Raw genomic sequence first — 18895 nt, 5'->3', positions numbered from 1 at the left:
ATACATCAGGAGCCATCAGCCCCTAATATACTCCTGCTCTCCCCCTCACATCATGTCACTGTGTGTTACCAGCCCAGAGATCTGACCAGTCTCCTCCCCACACTCTCTGGTGTATATCATACATCAGGAGCCATCAGCCCCTATTATACTCCTGCTCTCCCCCTCACATCATGTCACTGTGTGTTACCAGCCCAGAGATCTGACCAGTCTCCTCTCCACACTCTCTGGTGTATCTCATACATCAGGAGCCATCAGCCCAAATTATACTCCTGCTCTCCCCTTCCATCATGTCACTGTGTGTTACCAGCCCAAAGGGTATGCAGTCGGGAAGCCGGCAAACCTAGTCCCGACAGCCGGGTTCCCGACTGCTTAATCCCATCGAGGGTTAAATGACAGGAGTCTAAATCTAGACGCCTGTCATTTTACCGACGCCAGATGACCGGCGCCCGGCCTTCCCGAACGAAGGGATGCCGGGCACCACTGCGGATAGCCGCTGGGGGGAGGGTTAGGTTTAAGGCTCCCGGGGGTGACTTAGGGTTAGGCACCCCCCCAGGAGGTTAGGGTTAAACTAGGGGGAGGGAGGGTTAGGCACCCCCAGGGGAGGTTAGAGTTAGGCGAACCCCCGGGGGACTTAATTTTAGGCAACAGGGTAGGTGGGGTTAGGTTTAGGCACTTAGAGGGGGGATAAGGGTTAGGCATTTGGGGGGGGTTAGGGTTAGGCACCCTAAAGGAGGGTTAGGGGGTAGAATATGTTAGTACTTACCTGGGGACGATCGGGATTTTCATCCTGTTCGGGCAGCCGCTGTCGGAATTTGAACCGCCAGCCAGGAGTCAGCGGTAAATCATACTGACTCCCCCCAGAAATCTGACCAGTCTCCTCCCCACACTCTCTGGTGTATCTCATACATCAGGAGCCATCAGCCCCTATTATACTCCTGCTCTCCCCCTCACATCATGTCACTGTGTGTTACCGGCATAGAGATCTGACCAGTCTCCTCCCCACACTCTGTGGTTTATCTTATACATCAGGATCCATCAGCCCTTATTATACTCCTGCTCTCCCCCTTACATCATATTACTGTGTGTTACCAGCCCAAATATGCTCTATATTAGACAACGCAAACGTCACACGAACTTGACCTCACACACACAGAGCTATAACGACACTCCGGTCATTCAACAATGGCTTCCTCCAGTCTCTGCGCTTGGATGATCTGTACTTTTGCGCTTTATCTGCTGACCAGTCTCTGTATCCAGCTCTGTCCTTCTGCCTACTTCCTCCTCCTGCTGTTGCCCATCTGTGCCCTGCGACATTCCCCTACCCTATCCTGCTGCCTCCCCTGCTCTGTGCTACCATCATTCTATGTAGCTCTGTCCTATCGCTATCCTTCCCTCTCAGCGGTTATATACAGTGACTCATTACCCTAATTTAGTAGCATGAGTCTGTTGGGGCTACTCTCCCTGAGAATGACCAGAGGACCATATAGAAACTGCTTTTGCTACATATATATCCACCTGGAGAACTTTGTGTAGTGTGGACGCATTTGTTGGGAAACTTGTGGGCTAATTACCATGTGCATGTGTGAGGGCGGTCTAGATGGATTTTGTGGCTCACCAACGTCACTGGCTAATGAGGCTTCCTGCTCTGTGATAATGGCTAGGGAATGTTGCCCAGCAAAGTCTGCATTTGGGGGGAGATATACATTGGTGATATGCCATCTGCCTGTCCCTGGGGCTGGATCTATTAATTTAAACCAATATGGAATGTTTGGAGTTTGTATGTGTTTCCTCCAACCCTCCAAAATTATAGTGGTAGGTTGATTAGCTTCTGATACAAATTAACACTAGTGTGTGTGTATATGTGTACATATGGTAGGGAATATAGTTTGTAAGCTCCACTAGGGCATGGCCCCATGTGAATTACTAAATATTCTCTGTAAAGTGCTTCTCAGTATTTCTGCGCTGTATAAAGAGGTGTGAGTAATAATAATACAGTTATTGTATTTCCAGCAGATGGACACACAAGCAGGAATGACTTGGAGGAAGATCTCGTCTTGTCTACAGATATTAAAACAGAATATAACATCACACAGGAATCTCCAGGAGATAATCCTGTTACACTAAATATACATCCAGTACATCACAGTGCAGATATATCATCTGATCCCTCTAATTGCAAGGACTGTTATCCTGATACCTCAGTGTTTGTTACATATAGTGCAGCTAATACACTTGATAAAATATTTCCATGCCCAGAGTGCTGGAAATGTTTTACACATAGGTCAGACCTTGTTAGACATCAGAGAAGTCACACAGGTGAAAAACCATTTCCATGTTCTGAGTGTGGAATTTTTTTTACACGAAAATCAAATCTTGTTACACATCAGAGAAGTCACACAGGGGAGAATCCATTTCCATGCTCTGAGTGTGGGAAATGTTTTACACAGAAATCACATCTTGTTACACATCAGAGAAGTCACACAGGTGAGAAAACATTTCCATGTTCTGAGTGTGGAAAATGTTATACACATAAGTCAGACCTTGTTAGACATCAGAGAAGTCACACAGGTGAGAAACCATTTCCATGTTCTGAGTGTGGAAAATGTTTTACACGGAAAACAGGTCTTGTTATACATCAGAGACAACACACAGGTGAGAGGCCATTTCCATGCTCTGAGTGTGGGAAATGTTTTTCACATAAATCTGCTCTTGTTAGACATCAGCAGTCACACAAGAGAAAAGCTTTTCTATGAGCTGATACAAAACAAGGTTGTAGCAACACTGCAGATAATTGGGATGTATCATTAATATAAAAAGAGAAGGGATGTACACTACTAGGGAAACCTAAACAACAATACATAATTTAAATAGGGCTTGATGTAGATGCAATAAAAATGTATAGTACTTAATATGAAGACTCCTAGGGGCAGTGACAGATTTTGCCATCTGTGCCGTCAGGAGGTGATCTGGATGTTCTAACTGAATTTGCTCCACCCAGATGGTTTAAACTAAAAAAAACAAACTCCTCACTATCACCTGATACATCTGTGGTCTTTTAGACTAGATAGACAAGAGTCCCTTCACTTGGTCCTACCGACCACCTAGATATTTGTTATGCTCCTCCGTATGACTTCACATATGTAATTTTCTACCTTTTTATTTAACTATATGTGTGTGTAAGTGTATATGTATATGTGTATATTTTATATACATACATATATATATATATATATATCCTTATTAGTATATTTAGGCATGTGGGTGTGATCATATAGTGAACAATATTGCAAGATTTTGCAATCATCAACATTAGAACTATACAATATGGGATTATTATGTCGTATGGATAACGTGACCTAGATCCCAGTGACGTGCATATCTTCACCATGTCAACTCTTACTCATTTGTTACTGATGTAACTAGTCATGTGATTGTGGGTTACCATGCAACTGGGTGGAACAAATCATCTAAGCATCTTACTGTTTTTTTCCACAGAGATTTCCATGATTGGTGCATTCCAGTCATGTGTGCATGCTTATATTACATGACCAGGTGGATGTGATTACCCAGACTCCCTATCTAGTTCATTCTGGCACCCTGCAGTGATTGACATGATTGGTCCATTCCGATCATGTGCGGTTTGATAACGCGAGGTGTTTTGGATATTGTGTTTAAACCTTACTTATTATAAGAAGAAATGGAATAATTCACACCAATACCAACTCTAAAATAAATGACAATGTTTTACTTAAAAAGCAAATTAATTCTACATGTATTATGGTATTATTGTCAAAGCAGACTTACAACATGAAAATCATTAGTTCAGCAACAGTGACAAAATGATTATGTGCAATGCCGAGCATAGACTCCCAAGGTGACAGCCAGCCCTGTTTATACTTACAGCCCAGCGCCCCGCGACTCTCACGACCTACGATCTCTCCTGCTCAGCCCGACTGACCGACCCCTCCCCTTTTTGATCAATCTTTTATACTTTTTCCTCTCTGCTACTAACATATTCTAAAATGACGAATATTAATTAATTAATTCAATATTCATGCGCACTAAACATTTCACTGATAATATGTTTTAATCATAACAAAACCCACAATCTCCTTTCTATGTTCTCAAAATACTGGTGACCGCATATAGGCCAAGGCTATCCTGATTAGCTCCCTCCTTGCTTAGCCAGATCTGAGACCTACTGTCTCCTGGTCTGTTCATACTCAACTAACCCATTATTCTGTCTTGCTAGAGAAGAAATGGTTTTGATCAGTTCTAATTTATACCTATTTCTGTAATAACATTTATACCTTTAGATTATACAATATTAAACAATAATAACTGTTGCTTCAGACACACACCTGCCTACTTTAGAGAGAAGGTAAACCTCATCTCTAGGCCTGAGGCCATTCCACACATGTCGGTCCTCCGCAACTTACAACTAATATATATTCTGAATCATTTCTATTTACTCTTAATTGCAATGAAAATAATGAAAGACATAAGCATGCATATATTCGTGAATTGCTGAAGGAATATGTACGGTCACATATTCCGGCGTTATCAGTTCCATCCTCATGAAATTTGAGGGGTCATAACTCCGAAAAAAGTTCATATCTCTCATAGGTGGCATCGTCTGATTTCTTCTTAATGCATTGGAAAATCTTCTTGAAGCCTTTCACTAATATATAGAAAATTAACAACATTATCATGACAAAAAATATTAATCTTCCCATTGCGTGTATAATGCCGCCGAACCAATTTTCAACCCATGCGAACCACGTGCTGGGGTTCAACCAGGTGAACCAACTGTCAGGAATCGTACCATCATGTTTATTCAGCAAATTCATTTTTAACCTGAGTAATTTCATTTTTATTTTATTATTATTATTTTATTTTATTTATTCTGCATCAAAAGAATTTGTGATGTATGTATGACACTTTAACTCATATACTGCTTGTAATGTGACACAATATCCAAAGTTACGGCTGTAAGGTAGTGTGTGCTGCATTTTAATTCAGTGTTTTATTGCTTGAAACTCTCTTAGCACAATGTCTGCGATATTGTTTATTAATTCCCTATGTACCAAATGTTATTATGTCACCAAATCCTAAACCAACCTTATAACTTTGGGAGAGTGTAAAGAGGTGCTTGTACTTTTCCATATACCATTTGTATTTCTATTTACCGTTCTTACACAGTAATTATTTCATATGTTTCTTTTAGATTTTCTGTTGTGTTACCTTTGCATCAGGTAGTAATGTTCTTATAAGACCCTTTTCAAAAGAATTCACCGGTAACCATCAATAAGCCTTATGCCCACACATATAATATAACCCCCGTGGTAGTGTCATGGTTTATTAGACAATGTGTTAGAAAAGCATTATAAGGAACATTACAACGGGCACCTTTTCATCCACGCTTTCTTCTTGCTTGTTCCATTCTGTGATATGATGACTGTATGTTTTATTGTACCCCAACATTCCTTCTGTTATTACACAGTTTATTAATGCACTCACATATAATTTTTTATTAGGTTTTTTGTGTATTTAATAATTTCTAAAAGATCCCCAAACAAGTTTGATTCAGTAAGATCCTCCTTGTAAGATTGTGTTACAAACACAGGTTCCCAAATAAATACATTCAGCTCCTGTACCATTTTGTTAATAGACATGATGTTGTCCTGATCATACCTTGGATACCTTGTTAATTTTAAACGTAGGGAACCTGTGACATTATAAGGTTCAAGTGTGAGAGTTCCACATAGTGAGTGAAGTGCTGTTGGATTTGAGTGCAATGAGATAGACATTAGCACAACATTCCCTGAATGACATGGTGACTACATACCCAACAATCAACTTTATTGTTCTTTCTATAAGCTCATGATAAGTGTTCAGGGAAGAAGTGTCAGTTTGTATAGAGATGCTTTCTTTGCACCATTGTATACCCCTTTTCTGAATTTAAACCACAGTATTTACATATATACCTTGGAATTGTGAGACAACCCTTCACACCTTTGTCTTACAGTAATGGCTCTTTTTTCCGATACTTCATCAGATGTATCTTGCACCTAGTACCAGTATGAGACCTTATTTACCTATAATGTATTTCTTTTTCAAACATTTTAAGATTTTTTTTCCCTTGGTCTTTTGACCATCCTCTGATGCGTACCTATACCTGGGAGTATCAGTAGTAAAATGAGTGTGTGCGTCTTTTATGACTCTTAATGTGATTAAAACCATATCCCTTATGATCATGAGTTTTAAAATAGGAGTGGAGTCTACCAATATGACGCCGGCAGTACCCCTAGGATAACACTCCACACCGTCCTCATCAGTCACCAGTCCTTCTCAGCTCCTATTTACTATAAAAAAATAAAAAATTTAAAAATGGAAGAAAAAATAACTTTCCCAATCAATGGATACACAGAGACTTGATCACCAATAGCCATCTTTCCTTTTCTTTGTTCACAACCCGCAGAACACTACTAATAATGTCCCCGATTCTGTGAACCTTATCTTGGCCTGAACTGTGACTTTGATCAGGCCCATCATCAAATAAGTTCGTTAAATTTAAATCACAGTCAATGTCTTTATCTGCATCTTCTTTGGCTTTAACTGACCTCACCGCCGGGTCGGCAACCTTCTTGCAGTGAGATTTTGTGAATCCAATTGTCCTTTTCAGCCACATCGAGGTTGTTAGCAGAACTTAGAACGGGCCTTGCCATCGATCTATGAGACAACCAGAACATAAGAAATTTCTCACCATTGCATAGTCTCCAGACTGGACTCCATGACAAGGTTCTTCTGGGAGTCTCTTCATAAGCTTTCCTTCAGATGCTGTGAGAATTGTATAACATAGTCCGTAGTTAAATCATATAACAGTGACAAGTCTGTTGCTGGACTTACAATAAGGATAGGCAGTTTTCCAAAAAAAATAAAATAAATAAATAAATAGCTAACAAGGCTCAGGTTAAGTGATCGCTTTGGAGTGATGTGGATGCTATACAAAACTAGAGGTAAAAGCCCCCAGTCAACTCATGGTAGTCCCCACACCCACCTTATCTAACTTGTACTCAATGTTAGTGTTTACACTTTCAATTTTGCTTTTTTATAAACCCATATATTGACATATTGATTGTAATACCTTCCCTGTAAAATAAGTACCTCTGTCACCTTCAACAACACATGGGATATGATACTATATCTGGAAACATAAATAACTGCACAATTTCTTAGCTGTGAATGATGCTGCACATGATGTAGGATTTCTGTGACAACATCCAGAAACTGTGACGTCCTCACAAACAATAAATGGTCAGATAAACACAAGGTATCCAGGACACACTGAACCTGCTAATGATAGTGAGATTAGTTGCAGGAAGCACATGAATATCAGTAATAATCATCAATTGTATCAGCTGAATCAGATCTAACAGTTCACTTCTGGGGAATAGTCATAAACAAATTGTTGATTAGAATAAACAGGCATAACTATAACAGTAAGCTTAGACATTTTAGTTAGCTTCAGAGACAATAGTCTGTGAGGTACAAATCTTGGAATGATTATTAATTAAAATAAGCAAGCATAGAGAAAGCAATAAGCATAAGCGTTACATCAACATTGTCATCACCAGAGACAGGAGTCTCTGGGGTTCAAATCTTGGGACAAAAAAACAATAAAAAACAAAAAAAGGGGGTCAGCTGGGCCAGCTGTGAGAGCCGGGGGCGCTGTTGGCTGACTGCCACCTTGTTCCACCTCCCGTTGCCATATTGCCAGACATTGCAAATACTTAACCCTATTCTTCACCAACCTAGTCAAAATAATTGCTGCCTTCAAAGCTTCCAGAACATATTGGTTAAATGTGCCAGCCATGGGGAAATGACCAGAGGTCCATTCAGTCATCCCACTCCACCCTGCAACAAACCTCACACTCTCATCTCCGTACTTGTCTTTCATAACTGCACACATACTGGTCATTCCTAATCACATATATATATATTTTTTTTAAATAACTACCCTCTTAACTGTTGGCAACTCACTCGATGCCATATTAAAAAAAATGTCTTTCTCTCGCTCTGCTGCAAAAATAAAACTGCATTTTTTTTCTCAAACAGCCAATCTCTATGACCTTGAAACGGGAACACTCTTCCAGCTCCTCAAATAAGCTTTTACACTTGCAATGAGAAACTTAATTCTTAAGTACAAGTTTTGTTAGTGGGATACCTTTACAATTTTATGGTAAACTACCCTGGTTTCAGATTTCCGTTTCACCAAACTAATTCCTTCTCACCTTCATTCAAACAACCATTACCATCCAGGTGCATCACGCGCCATTCTCCCCATGCTCTGTAGCTTATCAAGCTACAATCAACCTCTTCACCCTCAAATCACTTGCGCTTACCCTCTTAACACTTACAAGAACCAACTCCAATCCCATTCAAGTACCAGACAATGTTGCCTTTTAAAAATCGTCTGTCAAAATGAAAACCCAAAAAACTCTACCCTCGTGTTACCTGTCTTTCGTTATCAGGTCAACACCTCTCATGTACAATCTGACCTCGTTAACAGATTTGTACCTCAGTTACCCGGTGCCTCCCCTGTCCTCGTTATCAGTGTTCCGCGCCCGTTACACATGTGACTATACGTATACTTTGTGCACCTGCCCTCGTTATCAGATTTAGCACTTTTACATCAATATTATCTTGTTCTTAAATATCTGCAGATCAATTTTACACTATCTAGCCACGTGGACTTCTCTTCTTTGTTTATAATATTACCCCGCAATTCACATAACCAGATTTATGCCTCTCTACTCCACTTCTATGCAAGGCATACTACAGGGGAAAATGGGAAAAGCCAGCTCACCAAATGCCTCTCGTCCCAACCCCCCGCTGACACTTAATTTTTATAACCACAAAACCAACCATCAAAAAAACTCAACAATACTGCCCCTAATTTCTGGGAAAAATGACTCAAATACAATTTCAAATTTCTGGAAAACAAATCCTACCAAAACAAAACAAATGCAAAACAATCAATACAGCGCAATTAACTTAACCATCATATCAATGTCTGAAGGAGAGGGAAAAACGAAAACTGCACGTTTTAAAAATAAAAATTATCTAATGAGCAAAATAACTCACTGCCGTGCACTCTCTCTCAATCACCGATACAGCGGGCGTTAACCTGTGTAATCTCGCTGGGGCCTCCATGATTGATAACGCGAGGTGTTTTGGATATTATTTTTAAACCTTACTTATTATAAGAAGAAATGGAATAATTCACACCAATACCAACTTTAAAATAAATGACAATGTTTTACTTAAAAAGCAAATTAATTATACATGTATTATGGTATTATTGTCAAAGCAGACTTACAACATGAAAATCATTAGTTCAGCAACAGTAACAAAATGATTATTGGCAATGCCCAGCATAGACTCCCAAGGTGACAGTCAGCCATGTTTATACTTACAGCCCAGCGCCCCGCGACTCTCTCGACCTACGATCTCTTCTGCTCAGCCCGACTGACCCACCCCTCCCCTTTTTGATCAATCTTTTATACTTTTTCCTCTCTGCTACTGACATATTCTAAAATGGCGAATATTAATTAATTAATTCAATATTCATGCGCACTAAACATTTCACTGATAATATGTTTTAATCATAACAAAACCTATAATCTCCTTTCTATGTTCTCAAAATACTGGTGACCGCATATAGGCCAAGGCTATCCTGATTAGCTCCCTCCTTGTTTAGCCAGATCTGAGACCTACTGTCTCCTGGTCTGTTCATACTCAACTAACCCATTATTCTGTCTTGCTAGAGAAGAAATGGTTTTGATCAGTTCTAATTTATACCTATTTCTGTAATAACATTTATACCTTTAGATCATACAATATTAAACAATAATAACTGTTGCTTCAGACACACACCTGCCTACTTTAGAGAGAAGGTAGACCTCATCTCTAGGCCTGAGGCCATTCGACACGTCGGTCCTCTGCAACTTACAACTAATATATATTCTGAGTCATGTCTATGTACTCTTAATTGCAATGAAAATAATGAAAGACATAAGCATGCATATATTCGTGAATTGCTGAAGGAATATGTACGGTCATATATTCCGGCGTTATCAAGGTGGAGCAGGCTCTGGTGTTTCATTATCATTATACAGTTAACAGCAACTAATAATAAAGTGTAACCTGTAATAGTGTCAGTAAGAAATGACCGAGGTGTTATCCGTATAGCGCAATAAGTCAGGAAATACACATAACGTAACAGAAAGAGGATATAAAGCCTGGTCTAACCAGGGCCAATAACCCCTCAGCACTGACCAGCTGTGTGATGGGAGATGTATATAGTGATTTTCTGTATCATTTGTGGTCAGACAAATACATCATGGCACAGTGCTGTGTGTGTGTATAGAGAGAGAACGGAAGGTGCGGCACTCACAGCATACAACAACAGCTGAGAAGAGGCGGTGGGGTATATCAACGTTTTAGTTCAATAAAGACTTTTCAAGATAACAAAGCTGTACACAAACATACCTTATATACAGGCATCTCATCACACGTGAAGCCGTTCCCTTCGCCTCTGGGACTGCGTACCCACCCGGCGGCGCTGTTGGATGACGTCATCACGCTGTCAGTGAGAAAGGACGCTCATACCTGTGACACCATCACCATAGTTACTAAAGTAACTCCTAATGGTCAAAAATGAGTACATATAAAAAGACATATAAAGAAACACAATACACATACATGACTGCCTATTGCACCAATCACATGGCTCTCAGCTGGGGGCTAAGTAATGGTAACTGTAGTCGCTACAAGCTAAAGAGACCCCTAACAGCTGACATCTTGGACCAATATCAAGAAAACAGCCCACAGAGAAGCTAATACATAAACTTTATGTTACCATTATACGCACAAAGTCACAAAAGCTGAATACATCAGTGCGATATTGGAGAACTCACAGTTGGGCTACTAAATGAATTTATAGTGCCTTTGTACCTAAGGCTCCATGAGGACAGATTAAAGTTACAAAACACTAGCATATGAAATACTTTAATTTAGGCCCCTAGGATGGACCACATCCAAACGGGATATCCAACGTGCTTCACACTGTAATAAATTTGAAGCTCGATCAACTCCTCGCAAATGGGGGGGAACATGGTCAATCATATGGTAGCGTATGCTGGCCAAGGGATGTTTAAACATGGCAAAGTGCCGAGCTACCGGCTGTTCACTAGTGCCTGATTCTAGGGCTTGACGTATGGCGGAACGGTGCCCCGCCATACGCTCCTTAAATTTCCTTTCGGTCTTACCAATGTAGGTGAGGCCGCATGGGCAGATGAATCGATAAACCACATAACTTGTATTGCAGCTCAATAAGTACTTGATGGAGATCTGGATGCAAAAACGAATCACCTACAATGATATTGACATGTGATACACGAGCATTTAATGCAACCCACTTTTGCATGTGTAAAGAACCTAGTTGAGGTATTTTCATTCAACTTAGAAATATCGGTCTTTACCAAGAGGTCACGCAAATTGCATCCTTGTGAATAACTTGGAATAAGCTGGCCACCAGTAAGATGTTAATTGCTGTCTGATTCGATGATAGGCCAATGTTTCTTAGAAACTTGGTTAATCACTTGGGACGCTGTGTTAAACCTGTTGACCCAAGGAAATTTTGGAATAGAAGAATTTTTCTTCTCTTTCCTAGATAAAAGTTGATCTCTTATTAAGCGCCATAACTTTTTCTTTAGTTTGCTCTAAGGCTTTTCATGAGTAGCCTCTGGCATAAAAGCTTTCAATAAGCTCATTTAGTTGAGTGCTGGCTCTCAAAGGATCACTATTGATACGCCTCACCCCAATCATTTGTGAGTAGGGGAGCCCCCGGATCAGACTTCTGGGGTGGCAGCTTTGCGCTTGTAGCAGCAAATTTCTATCTGTGGGTTTTGTGTATAATGTTGTAATTATAGAGTTGTTATCAATAATTATTTTTACATCTAGAAAATTTATTTCATGCCTACTCATGTTAATAGGTTAATTGATTTTATTATGTTTTTCCATGAATAGCTGGAACTCATGTCCTTCCCCACTCCAAAAAAGGAGCAGATCATCAATGAAACAAGAGTAAGAAAATATCTTTTCAACAACCTGTGTATCGCTATACTTCAAACATTACGATATTCGCATAGACCGGGGCTGCGCTAGAACCCATAGCGCAGCCCTTTGTCTGTAGGAAAAAGCTTTTATCATAGATAAAGAAGTTGTTAGTAGCAATTCCAGTAATTTTTTTACAAATACCAAACTGAAATCATGAGGAATCTAATTATATAAAGAGACTACAGCAATTCCTTTAAGCCAACAAGTTTTCGGTACACAAGCAATAGATTTAATTCTCTCCAGCAAGCTGGTGGTATCAAGTAAGAACGAAGGTTCGTTCTGAATAAGGGGCTGCAATAAATGATCCAAATAATTGCACAGGGCTGTAATAGCGAGCCCCTAGCCGAGACTATGGGGCATCCGGGCGGAGGATCAATGCCTTTGTGGATCTTAGGGATCCATTAAAACAGGGGTTACTATTGGAAAAGCTGGAATTAATGACTCTATAAGTTTTGCTGTGATCAATTGCAAGTCCATAGCCTGTTGAAGAATAGTCATTATTTTTTTCTTGCATGATGCTCTAGGGTCATCAGGAAGCTTAGAATACACATCTCTATCAGAAAGTTGGCGTTCAGCTTCTAATCGATAATCAGTAAGGTCCTACAGCACTATAGCACCGCCCTTGTCCACAGGGCGGATTATAAGATTTTTTTGTTTTACAATGCAAACAGTGCTTGGCGTTCCAAGACAGAGAGGTTAGGGTGAATCGGAACTTTTTTGATTTCAGTGCTCGCTAACTCATGGTCCAAGATTCTGACGTATGTTTTGATGCTGGAGTTTGATTGGGGTTCAAAAGAGCAGCGGGGGCCCACAGCTTTCAATTTAGAAGGAATTTGATCCTTGTTTTCCATCACAATCTTTAAAAAATTCTTTGAGTTTAAGTTTTCTCTGTAGGGTATTTTTCTCTATGTCCCATTGAAACTCATTGAAGGGTACAGTAGGGACAAATGAAAGATTAAATAGTAGGTCTTCCGGGACCGAGGTGGCTTCCCTGCATTAAGATTATTGGCCATGAGAGGACCATTGGTGTGACCTCCAGCAATGCCGTGTGGTGGTCAGTGAGCAGCCCTATGAAGCTGGGGCAGAGGAACTTCTGAGAAACACTGACCTAGACTCTATGGCTCTGGGAATGAGGGGACTTAGTGGTCACTCAGTGTACTCTTACATTTATATAGGCAACATGATAGCGTAGCGGACAGCATTTCTACTCTGCTCTGTGGTCGTGAATTCAATTCCCAACCAAGGTCTTGTATGTGTGGATTCTGTAGTGTTTCCGTGTTTGAATTGATTTCTTCCAGGTGCTCTGGTTTCTTCCCATTCTCCAAAGCCACACTGGTAGGTTAGTTGGCTTCTTTCATAAATACCCCTGGTGTGTGTGTGTATGGGCTGTCCATGTGGTAGGAAATGTAGATTGTAAACTCCCATGGGGAAGGGACAGATGTGATTAAATATTCCCTGTAAAGCACTGTGTAATATGTGCACACAACATACATAGCTTCTAATAATTATATTTATTCCTATATTTCTGTGCAGTGATGAGTCACATGACTGAGAGGATACTAAATCTCACCCTGGAGATCATCTACCTGCTGACTGGGGAGGTGAGCGAATCTGAGCATGTCAGAGTGACTTCACTTATATCTATAGTAATAATACAGGGACATGACTGGGGAGGTGAGGGGATCTGGGAGTGTCAGAGTGACTTCACTTATATCTATAGTAATAATACAGGGACATGACTGGGGAGGTGAGGGGATCTGGGAGTGTCACAGTGATATCACTCATCTATAGTAATAATACAGGGACATGACTGGGGAGGTGAGGGGATCTGGGAGTGTCACTGTGACATCACTTCTATCTATAGTAATAATACAGGGACATAACTGGGGAAGTGAGAGGGTCTGGGAGTGTCACAGTGACATCACTTATATCTATAGTAATAATACAGGGACATGACTGGGGAGGTGAGGGGATCTGGGAGTGTCACAGTGACATCACTTATATCTATAGTAATAATACAGGGACATGACTGGGGAGGTGAGGGGATCTGGGAGTGTCACAGTGATATCACTCATATCTATAGTAATAATACAGGGACATGACTGGGGAGGTGAGGGGATCTGGGAGTGTCACAGTGACATCACTTATATCTATAGTAATAATACAGGGACATGAATGGGGATCTGGAAATGTCACAGTGACCACTTATATCTATAGTAATAATACAGGAACAATGACTGGGGAGGTGAGGGGATCTGGGAGTGTCACAGTGACATCACTTATATCTATAGCAATAATACAGTGACATGACTGGGGAGGTGAAAGGTTCTGGGAGTGTCACAGTGACATCACTTATATCTATAGTAATAATACAGGGACATGACTGGGGGGTGAGGGAATCTGGGAGTGTCACAGTGACATCACTTATATCTATAGTAATAATACAGGGACATGACTGGAGAGGTGAGGGGATCTGGGAGTGTCACAGTGACATCACTTATATCTATAGTAATATTACAGGGACATGACTGGGGAGGTGAGGGGATCTGGGAGTATCACAGTGACATCACTTATATCTATAGTAATAATACAGGAACATGACTGGGGAGGTGAAAGGTTCTGGGAGTGTCACTGTGACATCACTTATATCTATAGTAATATCCGAGCAGCAGGGAGTCGTTCTCGGATATAGTATTAATCCCACAGTTCTCACTGGAGTTGGTATGTATTACATTGTTATCAGTATGTTGTTCTTTCTCTGTCACTTACAAAAAAGTTTTTGGGGCTGCAAGAGATACTATATACTCCACATTTTCATATATATCGGAGATTGTTATAACATGTTTTTTTTGTAAAATAGTCTACTTGAATACTATGCAATTTGATCACCTGAATAAACCGTCTCATTTAGGTGGAGTTTAATTGACCTTCTCATTGATATTTTCCCAATACACAGGATTACACAGTAGTGAAGAAGACATCCGGTGAGTGTGAGATACCCAGCAGCCATCTCCGTATGTCAGGAGGACTGAGCAGGACCCAGAGCCCCATCATGGTGCCTCAACGTCACTCACTGTTACTAGAGAGAGACAATGACCAGAAGATCCTGGAACTCACCAACAAGATCATTCAGCTGCTGACTGGAGAGGTGACTGCTGGGAAAGGGACGTTGTGATCGGATGCCTTTCGCCTAGGCTGTCACTGGTCACGGGTTAGCGCTTTTGGACTCCCACTCACCGTCAGTGACCGCCTGTCACTAACTCCGCCCACTGCGCCGTGGGCGTTTAACGATGCTGCCACCACCAAACTCTACCATCGGCGTTTGGAACCGCTTTTTACGTACAGTCAGGCTCCTGCCTCGGAACCTGGAACCGCTTCTGCTGCGTATGCGTTTGACTAACTGCGGACACACCTCCTGTTTGGTGTCAGCTGTTCCCACCTGATCCCTCGCAATGGACCAGGTCTGCACGGTAGCTTGGCAGTTTATTATAAACCATGTGCAGTGTGCTTTTACGCTGTCCTTTTGAAAATGACGGCACAGCACGGGGGTTAACCCCTTCACTGCTGTGGCAGCCATTAACCCCGTGTGGCCTGCCTCCAGCCACAGACATTATACAGTAACACCAGGGGATGTGTCTGGGTGATGACTGGAGAGGTGACTGCTGGGAATAGGACATTATACAGTAACACCAGGGGATGTGTCTGGGTGATGACTGGAGAGGTGACTGCTGGGAATGGGACATTATACAGTAACACCAGTGGATGTGTCTGGGTGATGACTGGAGAGGTGACTGCTGGGAATGGGACATTATACAGTAACACCAGGGGATGTGTCTGGGTGATGACTGGAGAGATGACTGCTGGGAATGGGACATTACACAGTAACACCAGGGGAAGTGTCTGGGTGATGACTGGAGAGATAACTGCTGGGAATGTGACATTATACAGTAACACCAGGGGATGTGTCTGGGTGATGACTGGAGAGGGGACTGCTGGGAATGGGACATTATACAGTAACACCAGGGGATGTGTCTGGGTGATGACTGGAGAGATGACTGCTGGGAATGGGACATTACACAGTAACACCAGGGGAAGTGTCTGGGTGATGACTGGAGAGGTAACTGCTGGGAATGTGACATTATACAGTAACACCAGGGGATGTGTCTGGGTGATGACCGGAGAGGTGACTGCTGGGAATGGGACATTATACAGTAACACCAGGGGTTGTGTCTGGGTGATGACTGGAGAGGTGACTGCTGGGAATGGGACATTATACAGTAACACCAGGGGATGTGTCTGGGTGACGACTGGAGAGGTGACTGCTGGGTATGGGACATTGTACAGTAACACCAGGGGATGTGTCTGGGTGATGACTGGAGAGGTGACTGCTGGGAATGGGACATTATACAGTAACACCAGGGGATGTGTCTGGGTGATGACTGTATCATTGTGTGTGTCAGGTTCTTATAAGGTGTCAGGATGTCACTGTCTATGTCTCCATGCAGGAGGTGGAGTATATAGAGGAACACAGGGGTCTGTACAAGGACGTGATGATGGAGAATCACCAGCCCCTCACATTACTGGGTAAGAGGAGACTGGCATTTATTGTACAGGGGAGAGCAGGTATGGGGGCCCCCTATATATACACATCACCTGATAATCACTTATACATGTGTCGTCTTACATCTGTCCTCAATACGCCACAGCGTGGCTTGCCTGGCAGCTCACTCTGGTCCCATGCAACTCTGCTAAAGTTGGGCATCTTTCATACAGATGTGTCCTCAAATCTAACCTAAATAACAGCACACAGTGGCCCTGATTCAGAGCCGGACACTCTGACAGAGCGCTCGCTCTGAATCAGGGCCGTCCTTCCTTTTATTTTAGAGCGGCCTCCTGGTCGCTCACATAGCTGTGGGTGACCACCCACAGCTATAGCGAGCGGCCAGGAAGATGGTCTCGATGGTCAAGACCATCGGGCTTGCGACGAGACCCTTGTGGTATGGTCTCGTTGCCGCAAGCCCAAGAGTGCTTTTGGCTCTGACAGAGCCAAAAGCACTCCCACTGACATCACTTGTGATGTCAGTGTGGCCGGCCCTAGACGGTAGGCGTTCCCATGGGAACAACTGGGCCAACATCGACCCGCTTGCGAGCGCATAGCTTTCGCGAGCGGGTCTGAATCAGGCCCAGTGTGACTTGCCTGGCGTGAGTGAGCCACCAGGTCCTGTGCTACTAGGACACACCAGCAGACTGTGCTGATTAATGTGATATGTGACACTTGTATATCTGTTTCCATCTATGTCTGTATATGAAGCACAGCTGAACTTGGAATGAAAAAAGCTGCGGCCACCACATTGTAGCACTTCGTATACAGATTCAAAGACTCAGTCGCACACAGATATACAAGTGTTGCATGTCAATTAATCTGCTTTTTACATCGCATTGTGAGTTAGATGCATTTTCAGCAAAAAAAGTTGCAAAAAACTCACATGGCACTAGCAGTGTCTCATGGGACTTGGCGCTCCGTAAGGGGATTTTTGTCTCGACTGCAGCAAAGATGTGTAAGGGCACATCTATATATACAATGTACTCAGTCACTGTGTGTCTCCTACAGATGGACCCAGTAACAGAAATACCCCAGAGAGATGTCCCCGTCCTCTGTATTCACAGGATTGTACAGAGGAGAATCACAGGATCCCACAGGAGCATCAGGTAGGTGGGATTTAGGGTCTCACCAATATACCAAAGTGACTGTCACTATATGATCTGCAGAGAAGCTGTGTGTGTCTTATACACTGATATTATACTGTTTAGTCTCAATTAAATCAGACATTATTGTTATATGGATCATTTAGAGTGAAGATCTTGCTGATATTAAGGCAGAAGAGACTTATGTGACTGATAATAAGGCAGATATAGAGGGAGAAGAAGAGACGTATGTGACTGATAATAAGGCAGATATAGAGGGAGAAGAAGAGACGTATGTGACTGATAATAAGGCAGATATAGAGGGAGAAGACCTGTATGTGACTGATAATATGGCAGAAGATATAGTGGGAGAAGAAGAGACGTATGTGACTGATATGAAGGCAGAAGATACAGAGGGAGAAGAAGAGACGTATATGAGGAGTGATAAGCAGTGTAAGGAGGAACAAATCCCTACAGACATCAGCACAGGTGAGTTAAAAACATCACATATTCTCCTTACTCAGTCACCACATCAATGTACAAGCTTATGAGGGAATTGTATCTGCAAACTGGGGGAGTCAGCTGCCATCAACCCCTATTAGTCTCATGCTCTCCCCCCTCACATCATATCACTGTGTGTTACCAGCCCAGTAATCTGGCCAGTCTCCTCCCCCCAATCTCTGGTGTATCTCATACATCAGGAGCCATCAGCCCCTATTATACTCCTGCTCTCCCCCTCACATCATGTCACTGTGTGTTAACTGCCCAGTGATCTGGCCAGTCTCCTCCCCACACTCTCTGGTGTATCTCATACATCAGGAGCCATCAGCCCCTATTATACTCCTGCTCTCCCCCTCACATCATGTCACTGTGTGTTACCAGCCCAGAGATCTGACTAGTCTCCTCCCCACACTCTCTGGTGTATCTCAAACATCAGGAGCCATCAGCCCCTATTATACCCCTGCTCTCCCCCTTTCAAATCATATCACTGTGTGTTACCAGCCCAGAGATCTGACCAGTCTCCTCC

At 42.1% G+C, this 18895-nt stretch overlaps 1 protein-coding gene across 1 annotated transcript in view; it reads left to right on the top strand.

Annotated features, from left to right (window-relative positions):
- Positions 1-18895, top strand: part of LOC148517284 (uncharacterized) — a 99259-nt gene that overhangs the window by 1951 nt on the left and 78413 nt on the right. The window contains exons 4-9 of the mRNA XM_088478896.1: positions 2011-2751; positions 13717-13784; positions 15140-15331; positions 16689-16767; positions 17795-17892; positions 18036-18357. Of these exons, the coding sequence (XP_088335022.1) occupies positions 2011-2751; positions 13717-13784; positions 15140-15331; positions 16689-16767; positions 17795-17892; positions 18036-18357 (1500 nt within the window). The remainder of the gene's footprint in view (positions 1-2010; positions 2752-13716; positions 13785-15139; positions 15332-16688; positions 16768-17794; positions 17893-18035; positions 18358-18895) is intronic.

The sequence above is a fragment of the Taudactylus pleione genome, unplaced genomic scaffold (assembly GCF_031769625.1).
Source record: "Taudactylus pleione unplaced genomic scaffold, aTauple2 ptg000224l, whole genome shotgun sequence".
Classification (NCBI taxonomy): Eukaryota; Metazoa; Chordata; class Amphibia; order Anura; family Myobatrachidae; genus Taudactylus; species Taudactylus pleione.
Note: the sequence above shows the minus strand (reverse complement) of the source record. Positions and strands in the feature narration are given on the sequence as shown.